Here is a 21,055-nt window from a genome sequence, read left to right on the forward strand (position 1 = left end):
TACAAACATAGGACTTCTTACAATTAATACAGAAATTATTGCAATTAAGTGCATTGCAATGCTTTCTAATAGTTGATAGAAATGATGGTCATCTGAACAAGTCGTTTTATAATTACTAAATCTATCAGTTTTAAAACCAACTGAAACCCAACAACTTAACTTGTTCAGTTGTTAAATGGATTTATTCAGTTATGATCAAAGATTTTTTAAATCTTCAACAAAGGATAATTCTGATCTTAAAGTACATATATTTTACATTTAAAAAGGAGGTAATAGCTTAAAGAAATCTTACAATTTTCAAGTTATCCACTTCACATTTGGCTATTTTTATTTTGAAACTACTGATGTATTTAATAAGTTTAGGTTATTACAGTGTAATTAACTCCACAGATACATTTATCAATGCTATTGTTTAAAGGTTTATTACTGATTAGAACTACCCAAGCAATTAAATATTTTTGTTTCATCAAGAGAATTAATACGATGTATAATTTGGGTAAATAAAATACAACTTCTCTTCCTACTCTTCTAAGGAGCTAGTGGTCCAAAATAATATAAAATATGAGACCAAGTTCATAATAATTATTCTGCTATGTTGAAACTTATACAGCTGACAACAAAGTTGTAATATTTTATTGGCATTGGTTGTTTATTCTTATATAATGAAAAAATAATGATTCATGAAAAAAGTTACCTAAATGTATGGGGTCTTTAAACATATAAGATTATATGTTTAAATAAACCAAAAATTTTTTGGTAAAACTAACACCAAAATTAGAATTTTTAAATTTTTTTTGCTCCTACTTCCAAAATTACCTTGAAAGAATTTTTTTTAATTTTTCTACATATACGATTTTAAATGAAAGAAACTAAAAAAAAAAAATTCAACTGAAATAAGTGTAACGAACAGAGTTACCGAAGACTTCTTTATTGGGGGTGTGGGATGAATTATGATGAAATTTTATTGTAATGTTATTATTAAAAGTTTTAAAAAAATCAATATTTTTGAACTCTGATCAGTTCCCCGCCTTCAAATACAGATCCTTAAGAATTTTTTGGAGTTGCTTGCACTATAACTATGCCTAAGGAAGACATAAAAAATATGCAATAAAAAAAGATAGCTCTTTTGATTTTAGGGGAAGGGAGGATTTTGGGGTAATTTTATTTTTAAAAATGGTAAGATAAGCATACACGCATGTACTGCTTAATATAATATAAACCATAATATAAAGTGAAGTTATGTTGGCAAAATTTTGATAAAATTGAACCCAAAAAACTGTGCTCCACCCTCTGGAGATATTAACCACAAAAGTTTACCCACACAGGTTTGCCCCTTATACACAAGTTTTTGTACAAAATTTCATCAAAATCGGTTTATCCACTCAAAAGTTAATAAGCTTCAAACATGCCAACACACATACATATGAGTACCCCACTTTTTTTTGTTTTTTGGGTTCCCTGGATCATGTAATATCAATAAATGCAAAAACCCAAACCCCATTTTTTGACTAATTTTGACATTTTTTGACTTTCCTTCTTGAGTATGGTGATGAATTTTTATTTTTCATTCTTGGAACAGCATATCTCAAGATCTATGCTTCTGTAAAAATAAATCAGCAAGATTTTTTATGCAATAATAAGACTAATGATATACTCCAGCACATACGCGTGAGATGTCTCACACATATGAAAATAAGCATCAAAATTATCTACTTCCCTAGCATAAAACTTATCATACATCTTCATATTATTATTGTTTTTTTTATTATTAAAATTATTATTTTTATTACAGATTATTTTATAACAGATTTAAAAAAAAAATACAATGGCATCAAAATAAAAACGAATTACTTTGATGTAAAATAATAATAATTTTATTAAGTAGTTTGTTTAACCACTTATTGTAATCCTCTGAAATTCAAAAATGATTAAATTTTTTCAAAATTACCATGATTTTTTTCACTTTGTTGTAACTTAAATTTGACTAAATTTTACCACCGAATGGAAAAAAACTACTTAAAAAACTAATGTTTATAATTTTTGTTATTTTTTACCATAACAATAACACACAAAATCATATCATAACTTACTACTTTACGGTGAAAACATTAAAAAAATTCTGGCTGATTAATGATTTTGAATCAGTCTAATCTACCTAAAATAATAGGAGATTCATATACTAAAAATTACTCTCTGGATCTAGTACCAGAACATTAGTAAAAAAAATTTTGTAGCAGGCAAAAATAATTAAAAATATTCATAACAGAGTACAAAATTTACCCGTTACATCAAGTAAAACAAGCTTTAATAAATATTTTTCTTTTTAAAGCAGTCCTAGCAATTTTCCCACAGATTAGTAAACGTATGTACTTTGTACTGTCCCAGTAAATGGTCAACATTTTAAACTGAATTATTTGTGGAAAAAAAACAAATGAAAACCAAATACCATTAAAGACAAAAGATGTGTAGCGCTGACGCATGCGAATTAAAAGTTCATGATTGAATAACAACGAAGTTAGATATACATTCATACAAACAGACTTTCACAGTAAGCACAAATTTTACAATAATCTTTGATAACATTTTCTCACATCAGATTTCTGAATGAATTACGGTATGTCATATAAAGATTTAAAAAGTAAATGGGTATTTTTAAATACGTTCATCAAAGGTCAAGCAGTTACTAAATCCTCCTACTTACTTAAATAACATTTACACAATAAAATGCAAAAGGGGGAAATGAAGCAATATTAGGATTAATACGATGGCATGCTACATTATAATTTATATATTAATCTGGGAACTATATACATAGCGAACTATAATTATATAATAATTATATTTGAGAACAGAACGAGTTAATGAAAGAAATGAATAAATCATTAAATCAGTTTTCAATATATTTCTCAAAATAGAAAATTGCAGTTGTTGCAGTTTAGTCATATGACCCATTGCTTGCCTAGCAATTATGTCTTCACTTCTTTCAAAAATTCACTGATGCTTGCCAATGAATTCCATCAATCTACATGACCTGTTTTTTCTAACTTTTCTTTTTATCTCTACTTCCTCCACTAATCATTCTTCAAATATTATTTCAGCGACCAGCTTCCCTTTTACAAACATGATCATCCCCATTTCTACTTTAAGCTCTTAGCTTCTTCATCACATCTACAACTAAAGTTCTAATTTCAACATTTCTCATTATATTTTATTAGAAAAGGGCAAACAATGACTGACAGATCTAGATCCAGTCCGGGGAAACATAAAGGAAAAAAATCAAGGGGCAAATAATGACAGATCAGATCCAGTCTGGGAAAACATAAAGGAAAAAATTATAATAAAAATTATGATTAAAATTAATTCACAAATTTACAGACAACAAATCCCTACTGAATAAAACTTTTAAGAATTTGGAACAAAATGTGCACGTTTGACTGTAGAGAGGGTAAAAAACTCCTTGAAAGATCTAAACTAACAAAAACCTTGAAAAGACAGATTATTCATAGCACAATGCTTACAATAACCATTACTTTTTGTGCAGATATACTTCTGTGAATATATTTTGAACACTGTCAAAAAGCCTTTAGGAAAAAAATCTAATAAAAACAAAATTTTGATACTAATATTCTGATTAGTAAAGCATAACTTCAATCAGCAATATGAGAATCAATGGATTTAAACTATAAATAGTACAAAATTATTTATGGAGAATCTGTATAAATAAACAAAATATATCCAGTAATTTTCTTTTGTCTTAAAGCTTAATACTATCTTCTCGCAGATAAAACAACATAATAATCTTCTTAATAGTCAATGATAAAATCTGTCAATAGTTCAATAAATTTTTAGTCATGCTCTGATGCGCTTATTGGGTGCTAAACTTTTGATCATGCTACAAGTGCTACAGGTGTTAAATATCTTTGATTAGAAACTCAGTGAAGAAATACAATAGTATTACTGTCATACTAAATACTTATAAGAGCTTTAAGATGACAAGTGATGATGGTACAATGTAATCTGAATAAGTTTTCAGTTTATCTGTAAACAACTATTCTTAATAAATCTAATTACACATAAAAAATCATTAACTTCATCAATTCAAATTTATTTTTCATATTAACTATGCAGGTTACTTTTTCTCTTAACAAAATTATTACTAATGGGGCAGTTGGAACATAAATTCTCAACAAAAAAATACATTCATTTATCATAACATTATTACCATAATAAAAATGTTAAAAATATGAATTTTATTTGTAAAAAAAAAATTAAAAAAAGCAAATGATCAACATAAATAAATATTGGTGAAATTGTGTAACATGAAACACACACACAAACATATATATATATATATATATATGTAAAGGAAAACGTTAACTTTATATCATTGAAAAATTACTTTAGGTAGATAAAAGTAAAATCTTTACTGTACATGTTTTAAAAAGTAGTAACAATTAATAAGTAATTAACATTATATTACTAGTTAATGTAGCAAGTTAATGCATGAAGCTGACTGATGGCAATATTAACAAGCAAAAACATAGGCCTCGACCACAGTAATAAAGATCTTTATTTTTTATTATAACTGACCACTGGATTGTTTCCAGTCTGTTTTGATGCACAAATGTGGCTGGTACTTTCATCGTCCTTAAAAATCGTCAGCAAATTAAAAAAAAAAAATACATATATGAAATAAACATATTCTTAATTTGCATTCATAACAATGCACATTTGCATTCAAGTGCAAAAATACAAAATTCCTAACATATCTAATACAAAACACATCTAAAATGAACCTAGATGTGGCATTCATACAGGTAATTTAGATAATTACATACTTCATAAATTGTAATACAAATGTTATATTATGATTTACATTATATACACATATACACACACATATATGTATATATATATATATATATTTCATATTTAACATACATATATAATTAATTTGTGATACTCATTAAAAGATTATCAGTTAAGTTATAAACTTAATCTTAAGTTATAACTGTCACAAGTAAATATGGTAGTTTCATTCGTGGAAAACAAAACATTATATGATATATCATTTTAAAATAAAGATAAAGTAAATAAGCCACAGCAAAACTATTATACATCCCATGAGCATATAGTAACTGCACTTTCATTTAATTCTGTTTCATTTTTACAGGTAATCAGCAACGTCAGCAGTGGAAATTAAAATAAAATGATTAGTTTGTAATGAAAAGCCAAACCAAATTTAAACTGTTTTCTTCACTTATAAAAATATTTGCACCTATGTATTCATCAACAGTAATTAATTATTATTTCAAAAATGTAATATAAATTATTTTCATTTAGTTTATGTACATAAAATACTACACATTTTGAAAAACTCAAAACAAACTCAATTAGAAATTAATTTGGTTCTGTTTCTCATTAAAGATTAATCGCTTGTTATAAAAAATTAAACTCACCATAAAAAAAAATTGAATAATGTATAATAATACAATAATGTGTTAAAGCAGATAATATATTAAATATGGATGTAAATTTGTTTCAATTTAAATGATAAAGAACTGCGTTTTTTAGTATGATGTATGTTAATGCATTTCTGATGTATGTCAATACCTATGATTTTCTATTCCTTAAGTCTAAAAAAATATACATAATTCAGAAATCATGAAATTTTGAATTGCTTGAATATTCTATTTTAATGTAACCTAACCTCAGAATTCTTTTTATTTAAATTATTTCCACAAACAACTATTTTTAATTTCTAAAAATTCACAAAAATTTAATGTTAAAAAAAAATAATTAAAAATACCATTATTAAAATATTCAAATAAAAAAAAAAAATACAAGAGCTGAATTAAATTTTATCATGTAACTTATGATATAACTTCTAACATAAAACAAAGTTTTACAATTTTATGAATTAACAGCAGCTTGTTTCCTGAAAGATGAATACTGAATTAAATCAGCTCAAAAAGTTTACTTTTCACAATTACTGTTATTTTTCAGAAAAATTCACTCGTTACTTGAAAATGCAATAAATTTTCAGAAACTTCATTTAATAATTTAGATCCTCTCACATAACAAACAGCATACATACAATAGAAATATGCACTCCTAACAATACTTCCAAAACATAACAGAAGTTTCTCCATTTTGTTACTTTTCAAACACTGATAGTGTTTATAGTATTAAATAAATAAATTATATAAAAAATGTATCACTAATAAAATAGACAAAAACAGATTTCACTAAACTGTTAATAAATAAAAAATAAAAAAACTTAGGCTAAAATTATTCACTTTTAAGTACTTAACAATAATACAACTTTACCTAGAGAACTTGTAAATGAATGTCAATATAATGTGACAATATATATGTTAATGTATCTAGTATAATGGGTAGCACATGGGAACAGGTGATTTTGAAACATACATTCAATTTCAGTTGTCAGGACTATTACAACTTAATTTTATTTAAAATAAAAACAATGGGATCTCTCAAATCACAATTTACATTTGAAATGACAAAGTGAAATTTTTTTAAAATCTTATTTTCATTTTCATGAATTATAAAAATTGCGACCTTGAGCTATTCAATTAACTGGTAATATATATAGAACTTAGAGCAATAGAACCAACTGAAATTTGGAAATAAAAATCTGACATTATAATTTCCTATTCATAGCTCTAAGAATTTTTTTTGATACTACCAGTTTGTACAGTATCAGATGAAAAGGGTTTCAAATTTCAAACATAAAACATATTTAACAATGTCAGCGACCGTATGTTTTAACATTAGTATGGTACAAATGGTGTCATAATTTCAGTTAATAGGATGGAAAAAAAATTGAGAGAGAAAGAATTACCATTAAAATAATGGCAAATTTGGCTATCTATTAGAAAATAATAGTTACTTCACAGTCCTCCACAACAAAATGGGTGTAAACAAGTTCAATGTGCGGACTGAATTCCACACTTACATGAAGCATCTCCATCTTCACTAAGGCAATTAGTGAAGATTGGCAGATTCCTGCCAATTTTTAATTGTAGTTCTTTTCTTCAAAAGCCCCTTTGTTCAGCACATTACCTGTTATTAGTGTTAAGCTATAAAGGAAATAGTACTAAAAAAAAAAATCAGGATACTTTGTATAAAACATTCAGGGCAAGGCATAATTAAACATAATTCTAACAGGTTTCCTTCAAAAAAAGAATTGAAAATAATTGAAATATTTTTCATACTACCTAAAAATCGAAAATGCATTATGCCTCAAGCAGAAGTTGACCATGAACTTCAGCCTTCAAAAGTAAAAAATTAAAAAAGAAGAGTTGTAAGTAAAATGTAAACCATGTAGTACAAAATTAAACATCCATATAATTATTTATCATAATTTACCAAATTTTATGTGACTTAAATTTATAAGTTCAGAAATTTTAGTATATGAAAAATGTTACGCATGATAATATTTAATTACATTTACAATAATGTTAAATTACATTTTGGAAGGTAGAACCAAAATTATGCTTCTGCATTTCCTACTAAAAGTGTTAAAATAAAAATAAAAAACCAATAATAAAATGGTTATTGTTTTCAATTATTAATTTTTTAGAGATTAGCTTCGTTTATTAATGAATGTAGTTAAATTTGTAAAGAAGACCTACAAAATCCAATTGTTCAATAAAAATACTGTAATTTAATTTCATACAAAAAATTCACTAAAAAATGATCTTCTTGTAATAAAATCTGTACAGTTGTACCGATAACTCAATTTCCTTTCAGGCGATTCACAACCACTTTCAAAAACCTGACAATTAGGTCATTACAATATGAGTCGACTGGTTTAAAATAACACAAAAGCTACTTTTTTCTACATTAACATACTTTTCTAACATTGATATACTCCATCTATTCCATTTTCTATAATACTTGGTATTTGAAGTCTAGCCTTGTCTTTCCAGTATATACATCTTTATGTACTCAATACTCAATGTTAAATATACAATATATATGTACTGAATTATTTAATATTATCTTCTTATAAACGTCTACAGTACACAACTGCCAGTGATGAAATATAGATACTTTGGTATGTAAAATTTAGTCAATAGAAAGCAATCTAATGCCAACATAATTAAGATAAATCTTTTCTTATTCAATAAATAAATTTTCCTTACCTGTCCTTTAAATTCAAAATCAGGAGAATCAACTTCAGAACTATCCACTTCCATTTGCTCCATGATGGCCAGTTCTGCCTCAAAAGAACTTGGCAATTCATCATCATCTTCAAAATTTGATCTACACACAACCAAGTAGATCTATTTATAAATTGAAACAAAACAAAATAATATTATTCCTTGTTTAATAGGTACAAAATTTACTTCAACCATGGTTCCAGTGCTGTCAGATGAGCACTAGTTTTAAAGATAAATTTATTTTATTTTTTTTCTGCTTAAAAAAGTTTAGAATATTTTTCAACAAATAATTCTAGGCAATTGAGGTGCATCGCTAACAGCCCCTCTGGCAAGTACAACAACATGACAGAGAGGCAGCAATGCTACTGCTATAATTTGTAAAACAGGGTTTTTTGATACCTTTCTTACCTTCAAAATAAATACGAATGATTTTGAATACATAAACTGGGTTTAAGAATCTTGAATAAAAATGTAATCTTATGCGCAATATAATTATTCGATTAGCATTCTTTTTTTTTATTGGAGTGCATCAAGTCCACAATAACTACTCTAAAAATATTCAGACTTAAAAAGTGATCCAATCGAAATCAGCTGATCCTGATCGATCAAGAATAACTTAAAACAACTTGACCAGATTTTAACATGCATATCTAAATTTCAATGAAATTGTAGTATTTTGGAAACTACAAACATTTTTTGTAGTGCCTCAAAATTTTATACATATCCCGTCAAGTATTTTTCATAATTATTTAATATTTATATTGAATACTGTTCATGCATACAGCCACGCTATTTCAAAACAGAAATCTGTCTCCAAATTTATTTTCAAAATAAGCGATTCTTTTCTTACAAAAAAAATTATTTATGAGCATGTATGACTTTATGGTCCACAATCTTTGTGGATTAAACTTTCATTCAATAATTTGCCTGCTACATACAGTTTCTTTTTCATTTCAATATAAGACATTTTATTAATCCTACATGAAACTCTATGGGCGCTTCTATCATCAACTCTATGCAAAAACTCTTATGTGGACATCACATGACTTCCTTGCACACCTAATTTTACATATACACATTTTTTGCTACACTTCATTTAAAATTATTTCAATTGAAAATGAGATACAATCCTCCAATTCTTTTAAAAAGTGGACAGTTACACAATTGCTGAAATATTAGATTTTTAACATGAAATTTTTATACAATTATTAATTCAACAGTCTTACATGAAATATTACAGTGGAGTAAAAATCCCTTTATTACAAGTATTACTAGATCAGTACTATTCATACCTTTGTGAGTTGCTGATTAACAAAAGTTTCAGATTTCTGGTGTGTCATATAAATAAAATTTAATAATAATTAAACTATTCAGTTTGGTGAACTCCTGTACACTGGTTACAATGTTAATTTCAACCTTACGATGTAAAATATTCAGTTTTTATTATTGGATTATTTGGTGAATAATCAAAAATGAAAAAGAAATAATCATCAAGAAAAAAGAAAGATAATAAGAAGAAAAGTATCTCAAAAAAAAAAAACAAGAAGATGAATATGAAAAAAAAGAAGAAAATATTAAGAACAAGGGAAGAGCAAAAAAAATTAAAAGATGATAAAGATAGAGGAAGAAAATGATAAAGCCAAACAAAGAATAAAAAGATTAAGAGAAGATAATAAATATAGAGGAAGAAAACATTAAGACCATTTAACATAAACAAAACATTTAACATAAAGAATAAAAAGATTAAAGAGAATGATGAATATAAAGAGAGAAAATTTGAAAAACTAGAGAATGTATATACAAATTATGATCAGAATTATATGAAACCAATGAGCAATTAAATGACTGGCATCAAAAAACAAATAAATAAAATGATCAACTCCGACTTAGGGAGAATATTGTCTGACAGTATCAGAGGAGTAATGAACTAAAAGATAAGAATTCTTTGCAATTTATTAAAGACCGGGCTTGTATGCATCAGTGTATATGTTGTTCTTGTGAGGGTCTATTCTTCAGTCATTCTGTAGTTAACTTGAATGTTGATAAAATTAAACAGAAATTCCAGAATTAAATAAAATTAAACTAGAAAATCTAAAAATAATATGATTCTAAATTATAATTTTCAATTAATATTAAATAATTAGATGTTTCACCAAATCTATTACATATGCACATGTGTAATATACCTATTAAATAACATATACACATTTTTAAAAGTACATAAAATTTGATTTCACTAATAACTTCTGATTTTTTCATTTTTTTTATTGTTATTTAATTATTTATTGTAAATTTTTACAATCACCAGTTAATAATTAATTATTAATAAATCAATATATTTAAATTAAAAAAAGGAGATGAAGTTCGAACCGATGTTCCTTCCTTTGTAAGATCCAAACATTTCATTAAATAAACTTTTATTTGGATATAACTCTACAACCAATGAAAATAAGACCCACTTATGATATATCATTGAAAAGCTCTCAATGAGAGCTTTTTACTGCAATTAAGAAAAAGTCCAAAATCCACATTATTGAAGATTTTGGGCTTTTTTGGACACTTTTAGTTCAGTCGATTGCAATCAAAAGGAGAAGTGCACAACTAGATGTTACAACAGTCCTAAACCCAAAATTTCAACATCCTATGGCTAATCATTTTTGAGTTATGCGAGATATGGACATACATCACAATAAATACGCACAAATGTCACACCGAAACTAGTCAAAATGAATTCAAGGATGGTCAAAATGGATATTTCCATTGAAATTTGAAAACCGAAGTTTATCACAATCACAATATTTCCTTTACTTCGTACAAGGAAGTAAAAATTAGATCAAACACATTCTACCAAGTTAAACTTTCATTCATAAATATTTCTTTCATATATAAATATGTTTAGGCAGGAACGTGTTTACGCTTCACAATCCTTATATTTCCATTGCTCGTGGAAATATTCATTCCACTGTTCGAAAAATTCCATTGTTCAGAAATAGCTACAGTTCGTGGATGCGAACAATGAGGCTCTCGTGAGATGGGCTGAGGATGAGAATCTTAGTCTTGTCTTTGATGCTATATACCGATTTACTTTTAAATCAGCTACTTGGAGGCGGGAGTATCACCTGGATCTATGTTTCACCTCAACTGACAGCAAAAGTCGGCCGCTGCTAGTCACCTGAAAAGTTCTCTGCGACTTTCCCCACAGCCAGCACCATCCAGTTATTATAGAGGCAGGTATCCAAATTTCACTCATGACCTCTGTGCTCTGCTCTAGATGGAACTTCAAAAAGGCTAATTAGGAAAATTTTTCTAGGGATCTGGATAAATTCCAAGGCTGGATACCACCAATCAACAAAAACTATAGCAGATTTATTGATGCAGTAACAAGTACCACTAAGAAATGCATTCCTAGAGGGTTTCACAGAGAATATATCCCAGGGTGGTCCCAAAATAGTGAAGTTCTCTACCGAAGCTTCTTTGAGACGGGCGATCAAGAGGTGGCAGATGAGCTTCTCCATAGCTTCGATGCTGCAAGACAACAAAAATGGTCAGAAACGGTGGGAAGCCTAAACTTTCAGACTTCGAGTCGTCATGCATGGACTCTGCTAAGAAATTTAGGAAGCGGATCTCCTATTCAGAGACAAAAAGCAAGTGTCTCCCCAAACACCGTAGCATCCCACATAGTGGCAACATCCAGAGCACCAAGAGACAGGGAGCACACAATTGAGATAAAATGCGAACTAAGAAACTTGAGGAGGGAGGCAGGAGAGACTGAGTATGCTCACCCTTTCCTTTTACACCTGAAGAGATTAAGTCGGCGCTCAAAGATGTCGCTCCAGGATTCAATGGTATCAATCCGGAATTTTTATTAAACTGCAGAAAATACGCAAAACTTTGGCTGGCCAGATTCTTCACTGACATAATGCAGACCGGTAGCGTACCCAGAGGGTTCAAGCAATCGAAGGTAGTAGCCATTTTAAAACCAAGGAAACCAGCGAACTCATAGCTACAGACCTATAGCATTGCTATCAGTGACATATAAATTACTAGAAAGGCTTATCTACAACAGAATCTGTCAGAGGATATTTGGTGTTATACCAATTGAACAAGCAGGCTTTAGGCCAAAAACGAAGTTGCACCGACCAACTTCTCTCACTCACAACGTACATCGAAGCGGGGTTCCAAAGAAATTTTAAAACCTCTGCTGCATTCGTTGATTTATCGGCCGCTTAAAACACTGTCTGGAGAGAAAGCATGATTTGTACGGTCCTCCGTGTAATCCCATGCAAACTAACAGTTCACCTCCTTAATAACATGTTGAACGACAGAATGTTCCAAGTTATCATGGGATCCGATATAAGCTCACCAATCAAGGAAACTCAAGAACAGCCTGCCACAAGGGTCGGTACTTAGGTTTTGACAGCAGGTGACCTGTGTGAGTTCAAAGTCCATGCCACAGCATTATCAATACTCTAGTCAATTAGCCATCAATTTCTTGTGTTATCAAAAGCTGTTCAGATGCTAATCCATTCTACGAAGAGAGGTTAAGGTTAGACTTTTGTGGAGAGAAGTTAAAGATATATTGCACAGGTATGGCAACACTTAACACAACCTCGTAGGACACTTGGCGAAACTTATGTTTAAATGGAAATATAGTTACTAGAGAGAGAGAGAGAGAGAGAGAGAGAGAGTGACTAACATACACCTTTCATTATGTACACAATATATTCAACTTACAAAGAGCGCCATCAGTTATCCTCAACAGCTGATTTCTAGTCTGATGACAATTATTAAGGGATATTGCTCTTTACACAAAACTCTAACCTTAATCTCTCTCTACAGAAAAGATTAGCATCTGAACAGGTCACCATAACTCACAAAACTTATTGCTAATTGACTAGAGCACTGAAACATTGTTCAGATTTTGACCTTGCATGGGCGCTGTCCAAACCTCTTTCCAACATTTAGGTCTTGTGTTTTCCAGATTCTAAGCATATCTATTACAGTATATTAAAGTAAGAAAAAAATTTAAGTTGATCATGTAATTGCTAAGAATTATCAAAACTGGAAACCAGAAAAAAGGAACCCACCAATTCAAATGGATATGATGATGTAATATATTGTGTAAAGATGAATTAATTTGTAAACTATGCAACAAGAATCAGTAAGCTGTTTTTTTTTATTAATTCATAAAAAATTACATTTCAATCGACAGATCAAAAATCTAATAAATATCTGAAAGTACAAATATAAAACCAAGTTCTTAACAAAAACAGCTTTCAAAGATCAGTAATAAAATATAAATACGTTGTTGTATAAAAACTAGAGAAACACAAACTGTAGGGCTAAATTTTTTATACTACTAAAATATATGTTAATTATAAGGGTTAAATAACTTTAAAACTATGGGTGGTGGAAAAGGGTAAAAAAATTACTATTAAATAAGTAATTGGTCGAGTACACATTTTAGGTTAACAACTAAGAATGATAATTTTAGAAGAACCAACCGAAATTTCTTATTTCCTCCAGATGTATTCATTTTTCCAAACTGCTTTCTCTTTTTATCCATCGTAAGATATTAATAAAACAATTTAAAATAACACAAAACAATTAACCACAGTACACACAAGATAAACACATAAAACGGCGCGCAATTATTAATTTTCGACCAGTGCTGCCAAATTATACCAACTTTCAAAAAAATTCGAAATAAAGTAAAACATGATGTATAACACTTTACATATTGTTTTACCGTACAAAAAATGCCAGATTGACAGGAATCCTACTTTTTCACCGCTACAGATATTATTTAATAATATCTGTTGTTTGCCATTAACCGTTTAATATAATATTTTCTGGTAAATAAAAAACTGATTAGTTCCATCAAGTATAATATTAATCTCCGGCATATGTCGTATTTTCATGATATGATTGCCAATATTTTACCAATTAATTAAAAATAATAATAATAAATAGCCGGCCTCCGTGTCGCGAGTGGTAGCGTCTCGGCCTTTTATCCGGAGGTCCCGGATTAGAATCCCGATCAGGCATTGCATTTTCACACACGCTACAAATTCCTCTGAAGCAATACATAACGGTGGTCCCGGAGGTTAAACAAAAAAAAATTAATTAAAAATATAAATTCATTTTACGAAAATAATAACTTATAAGTGCCGTTCATTAATTTGAATTATTATCTTCAATCCTAAAATGAACTAACATGATTTCTGTGGTGATTTTGACTAATCAAAATAGGATACAATTTTTTTCCTGCTGTATACGTACGTTGCAATCTGTTTAACTATATCTTATTCAGTTAGCTTATGGAGTTCAGGTAAGCTGATCGCGCGTACGAATGTTTGGGCGGCCGATTAATAAGCATCTCCTCTCTCTTTTTTCTTTTTAGCCTCTGCAACTGTGGTTCCAGAGGATGTTGTGCATGAATGTAAATGAAGAGTAGTCTTGTACAGACTTAGGGTCGACCATTCCTGAGATGTGTGGTTAATTGAAACCCAACGACCAAAGTACACCGATATCCACAATCAAATCCGTATAAAAGTATGTACGTTAAAATGGGTCCCTACAAAAAAAAAATGGAATTAAAGGCAGTTGCCTTTCTAGGATTTGAACCTTAGAAATCTAGACTTCGAAATCAGCTGTTTTGTGATGACGAGTTAATCACTAGACCAGCCCGGTGGGCTCATAAGCATCTTCTATAAATAATGATGCATATAAAAGAAACTACACGACATTAATATTTAGCAACCACGCCCTATTATATTTTGTTTTAAATTACATTTATTTTAAATTTAAATAAATTAAGATATTCATTTGAGTTTTTTTAAACGTTATGAAATAGTCAATTGTCACGAACAGTAAAAGTTTACCTAACAGTAAAAAGTTTACTTAAATTAAATTTCTATGACAATAAACAAACAATAAATTCAATTCTGTTTTCGTTGTCTGATTGTGAGGAATCCGTAGTGCTGTGAATATGAAGAGATACAACGGGAGGCTCAACTTTGTTTTCTACTATATTAGAAACAAAATTGAGTTCAATAGTATCCGATACGTGTTATTTATATACTTTTTCCATTCATGCTGGCCTTATTTATATACTTTGGCCCTTTCATGTCGACAAAGTTACGTTGCGTCGAGTCTCTCTTTCTGTTGTGTTTTGAGCAGTTCGTCGTGTGTGCACCTTCCACAGTTCTCTGCGAATCCGATTTTCAGTGCTTTAGCAACGGTAGCATCATTTAATCTTGAGACTTGTCAATCATCACTTGTGCACGCAATGCAAGGCGAATATTTGTTCGGGCACCCACCTCAGCGTGGCGATAAGGTGGCAACGACTCCTGGTCGTAAGTTCCCGTAACGAGAAAAGGGTAGCGCCGTTAGTCCTACTCGCGTTCTTTTAAGAACAAAGGCAGTAATCCGTGGTTTCTTGCCATACATATTGTACGTATTGCACTTAATCGATCCAGTAGCGGAGAAGTGGTCCATAGTGTGACAGGAGAATATTCAAGGTCTCCAGCTGCCCGTGCTCGCTGGTTGTTGTCACATTTGTGGGCTTACCCAACTTAGTGGCTAGGAGAAAGACAGCGAGAATCTCGTTTAGTCTGGTAGGGTTAGGGAATCTTCGGCCATGTCCGAATTCTAGGAAGTCCGCAAGTCCAGGCAGAAGCGGAAGCCGGAGCCTGTGCCATCAAGCTCCTCTGAGGACGAGCTCAGCGTGATGGACATGGGAGCACCCACCCGCGTCAAGGCGGCACGGGCTGTAGAGGCATTTCGACATGCGAAGGGCAGACCTGACAGTCCTGCCCCGATAGCTAAAGTAGTCCATCTCAATTCCCCCCCGAGGGGAGAAGATCCCGCCTCGTAGTGTGTGAGGTCGCTACAACCCCCCTCCGTTCCTTGCTAGCTATGGCTTTTAACGGAGGACATCTTCTTACTCTCAAACTGATCACATTCCACAATGCTCAGACCGGCATCATGAGATGCCCCGAGGGACAGCTACATCAGTAATTTCGCCCCAGTAAAACTTTGCCTTCCGAAGAAGACAACTGACACCTTATACTACCACACAGCCCTCAGGAACTAAGCTAGAAGCCTACACGCGGAAGATCGAAGACCCCGCGCCTATCACCACTTTAAAGCCCTAAACTATACCCAGTACGTATATTTGCAACAAGTATGCCACGATAGCATATCAATCAGCAAAATTCAGTCTAACCGCAACGAAATATCATTAATTTAAGCGATTGGAGTGCATACAGCATAAACTAAGTCCCAGAGGACCTCAGTTCCGTCAGGAGTTGATTATAACCTTTAGTCTCCCACTACAGCTCCACTTTTGAGGACCGCTTGGAATAGCTCTAGGTTGATCGCAACCATTTAAACTTCTTAGCCTCTTAATAAGTGTACACTCCAATTCGACCAATCGCCATGTTAAAGTTAGTAAAATCTACCCGGGAAGTAAACTCCCCAGACACAACCTCCATTGAAACTAAAAATCTAACAGATGCCGGTGCCAAGCACGCCTATCTCTGGCCAGTTGAACTGCCTGGGCGGAGCTCTAGCCACCCGAGATCCTGAACAGGACAAGGTACCCACAAACGCCAACACAAGTTAGAGAAGCATTTACTAGTCAAGTGTAAGTACAGCGGCAGAAACCACAAGGAAACCTAATTTCTACCAGGTCAACACCATCAAGAAAAATTCATCAAAAAAATGCTGCAACCCAGTTTAAGATTGGGACTAACGAACATAAAGGTCGGATCCACTCGTGTCCGATGCGGAAGCGACTCTGCCAGCAGAGTCTTACCACTAGAAGCCCGCGGTCAAAACTTTAAATTGCCAAAGAAGCGATTTGGCGTCGCAAAAATAATACCTTGGGATCTACCTTGACCTCAAGCTTCTGGACTGCCGGAGACTCCTTGATGACTCGGACTGTCTCCTTGTTTTCAGCGATAACTACCAGCTCTTTGCTGGTCTCCTTTATGTCCCTGATCCTGAGCTGATTCCGGTCACCACGAAGGGCTGCCCGGAAATCACGCTTCAGTTCTGATCTTTGAGCCCTCTACTTTGTTGATGAACGCCTTGCTGGCCTCGCGCTTGGTCTTAAGCACGTCAGCGTAGCCCTGGGCTACACTGGGGCTTGGACTACCTTTGGAACTACTTTCACTACTTTCAACTACTTTCACTTACCTTCCACATCAGAAAGGAGATGTATCATGTTTACACAGAACAAAATGACCAGGCAGATCACCCAGCTTACGATGGGCGTTGTTGAAAACAACCCCGAGACTCACAAGAACAAATTTCCTAACTCTGCGTACACGCACCGAGCTTCAACGAAGGATACTAACTATCCAAGGAATTTAAATACAATTCTACCGCACGTAAGTAACAGCCACAGTCCTTACTGTTGACCGAATGCTTGCACTCTTTGCGCAACCTTTTACAGTTGACGTACGACGGAGCCTCGGCTTTCTGCGGACAGTCGTCGCGCTTGTGACAGAAGAGCGCTTGTAGTCCAGAAGGAGCTGGACTACTTGTTAGATTTCTTGGCGCGTCCCAGCGGCGATAGTGTGAGGACGAGGAAGACAATTATTCCCCGTCTAGCCAAGGTCAGAGAAGCCTTTACGGCGGTTTGTGAGGGTTTCAAAGTTTTGGCCTCGAAGCCCAAGGACGTGAAAGTAGTTCCAAAGGTAGTCCAAGCCCCAGTGTAGCCCAGGACTACGCTGACGTGCTTAAGACCAAGCGCGAGGCCAGCAAGGTTTCATCAACAAAGTAGAGGGCTCAAAGATCATGACTCAAGAACTGAAGCGTGATTTCCGGGCAGCCCTTCGTGGTGACCGGAATCAGCTCAGGATCAGGGACATAAAGGAGACCAGCAAAGAGCTGGTAGTTATCGCTGAAAACAAGGAGACAGTCCGAGTCATCAAGGAGTCTCCGGCAGTCCAGAAGCTTGAGGTCAAGGTAGATCCCAAGCGGTTAAGAAGGCTCCGTGTCATTGTGTATGACATAGAATGGAGCCTCTCCGATGACGAGATTCTGTCTTATCCACAGAACAGAACAGTGACTTGGACGAGGCTACGTTTAAGGATCAGTGTAGGCTCATTTTTAAGACTGGTAAGCGTGATGCCCCACGCTTACCTGTCTCATGGATATCACGGTGTGTTCGAGTTAGGGGCTGGTCTCCATCAGAAGTTCGGTGTCGGAGGAACGAATCTTCGTTGACAAGGCATCTTGTTCGTCACGAATCTTCGTTCGTCAAGGAAGATCTTAATGTGCAGCGATGCTTTAAGTGTTGTAGGTTTGGCCACAGAGCCAAATTCTGTAAGTATGCGTCGGTAAGCACGTACTGTGGCGAGGGGGGCCATAAGCGTGACGACTGTCCGCAAAAGAAAGAGGCTCCGTCTTGCGTTAATTGCAAAAGGTTACACAAAAGTCATAGATCCTCAGTCAGTAGTAAGGAGTGTGGTTGCTACTTGAGAGCAGTTGGGATGTACTTCAACTCTCTCGATGGTTAGGTTTGGTCAACTAAATTCCCAGGGAGCCTATGCAGTCCAAGTTGAGTTAGGTGAGGTTGTTGAGAAACGGAGCCTCGATGTTCTTCTTCTACAGCACCCGTATGTGGTCAAGGGTGATCTGTCAGGTTTTTCAGGCTGGAATAAGTTTTTCATTGGTGATAGCAAATCCGCCGTACTGTGCAGGAAGTCGATAGGTAGTGTCTTCATACGGAAGGCCTCTGACACGCATCACGTCGTTATTAAGCTTGCCGTGAATGATTTGGACCTGGTTGTTGTTAGTTCGTACTTTCAGTAGAGGGATCCCACTGAACAGCAGTTGGAAAGATGGGATAGGATTGTTAGGTTGGTAGCGGGTCGTCCTATTCTTATAGGAGTTGATGCGAATGCCAAATCGCTTCTTTGGCATAGTGGGATCACGGACGATGGCGGCGAATTAATCGAAGGTTTCATCGCGCAGCATCAGTTTGATGTTTTCAATGTAGCCGGTGAGTTGACTACCTTCGCCCGGGCAGTTAATTTGCGGAGGGCCTTCCATGGTACCAACATTGGTGAACCATTGGTAAGGATATTCCCGGTAGGATTCTGAATTGATCGGTAGTCGATGATTGCGAAAGCAATCACCAGCTAATAGTTTTTAATTGGGTAGGTGGGTTGCGCGATGTCTTTAGGGCTGACGTTCCTGTTCATCAGGAGCGCTTCCTGCACAGGCGAGCGGATTGGCCTAAGTTTTCTAACATTCTTGCGATCAGGCTCAGTAAAAACTCGAAGTTCTCCAAACTTCGAGTTTTTACTCGAAGTCTGGAAGAAGTCCCATTAGACGACCTGGCAGAGAATTTTTCTTCTGTCGTAGTTGAAGCCGCTGAACACTCTATTCCAAGAAGTACAGATCGAGAAAGAGTAGCTGGATGGTGGACTCGGGAATTGACTGCGATGAAGCGGACTGTGGGCCGGCTCAGGAGAGCCGCACAGCGTGCGGATGATCCTGATCGGCGTGCAGTTTTGATTGCGAATTATCATCGGAAAGGAACCGTGTATTTTCATAAGGTTAGGTCTTCTAAACGTAGGAGTCCAATACTACCAGGTGTCAAATGGGCAGAGTCCCGTCTGTCAAGCTAATTTGCATTCATATAAAAAACCAGTAAAAGAGGTCTTCTAAACGTACCACCCGATTGGTCAAGTGTTGAACGCGTCTTCCCATATCAACTGATTTGGAAGTCGAGAGTTCCAGCGTTCAAGTCCTAGTAAAGCCAGATATTTTTACACGGATTTGAATACTAGATCGTGGATACCGGTGTCCTTTGGTGGTTGGGTTTCAATTAACCACACATCTCAGGAATGATCGAACTGAGAATGTACAAGACTTATACTTCATTTAAACTCATACATATCATCCTCATTCATCCTCTGAAGTATTATCTGAACGGTAATTACAGGAGGCTAAACAGGAAAAAAGAAAGAAAGGTTTTCTAAACGTGTTCCTGGCGCTCTTTTGTGCAAGGGCAGGGAATAAAGACCCGTGAGGTGTTGTTTATCGAGTACTTGGTCATAAGCGGCAAAAAGACATTCTTCTTTCGGCTCTCTCGACCCAGGATGGTGTTTTATAGATAAAGATAGTGTTCTCTTTCATCTGATGGACGATCTACTTCCGGATGATACCGAGATTGGTGAGACCTCGTATTATCGACGTGTCCGAAGGAGAGTTGTAGGTTTTCGCTCTGAGATTATGTCTTCAGAAATTACTGAGGCGGAAGTCCGTCAAGTAATTTGCAACCTAGTTAGGAATAAAGCCAACGGATATGGTGGTATCACGATGGAGCTCCTTGTTCGCACATTGCCTGTGATTGTTGGTCCTCTGACTTAGGATTTTCAATAGGTTGCTTTTTGCTGGACACTTCCCAGCGTACTGGATAGGGTGGTGCGTTGAAATTGCTCTTCAAAGGTGGTGACAAGGATTCCACTGAAAGTTCCTCTTACCGTCCACTGACGCTCTTGCCTGTAGTAGGCAAGGTTTTTGAGAAGGTCTTGTACCTCCGCATTAACAATAGGTTAACTTCTAACCATATGCTGATGGACAACCAGTATGGTTCCGCCCCGGCAAGGGCACAGAGGACGCGCTTCTTAAAGTCATGGATTTGGCTTCAACCAGCGAGTGCAAGTATGTACTCGGTGTCTTTTTGGACATATTCCGGGGCGTTCAACAACTTGTAGTGGCCCTCTGCCTTGTTTCAACAGCAGCAGCGTGGTTGCACGCTAAATGAGATCAGTACTCTCTCCAGTTACTTCACGCGACAGAACTGTCGTCCTTCGTGACGGCAGTTCGGAGGTAGGAAAGAC

The 21,055-nt window shown here is 34.0% G+C and overlaps 1 protein-coding gene across 2 annotated transcripts in view; it reads right to left on the reverse strand.

The window, feature by feature from the left end:
• The window catches only part of PolD1 (DNA polymerase delta 1, catalytic subunit), a 91,201-nt gene extending 77,359 nt beyond the window's left edge, over positions 1-13,842 (reverse strand). The window contains exons 1-3 of one of the 2 annotated variants that reach the window (XM_075356163.1): positions 13,694-13,842; positions 8,172-8,292; positions 4,591-4,647 (exon numbers count right to left, since the gene is read on the reverse strand). In XM_075356163.1, coding sequence (XP_075212278.1) covers positions 4,591-4,647; positions 8,172-8,292; positions 13,694-13,755 — 240 coding nt within the window. In that variant the 5' untranslated portion in view covers positions 13,756-13,842. The remainder of the gene's footprint in view (positions 1-4,590; positions 4,648-8,171; positions 8,293-13,693) is intronic. The other variant, XM_075356164.1, reaches the window with a different exon arrangement.
• Positions 13,843-21,055: the final 7,213 nt, after the last annotated feature.

The sequence above is a fragment of the Lycorma delicatula genome, chromosome 2 (genome assembly GCF_047948215.1).
Source record: "Lycorma delicatula isolate Av1 chromosome 2, ASM4794821v1, whole genome shotgun sequence".
NCBI lineage: Eukaryota > Metazoa > Arthropoda > Insecta > Hemiptera > Fulgoridae > Lycorma > Lycorma delicatula.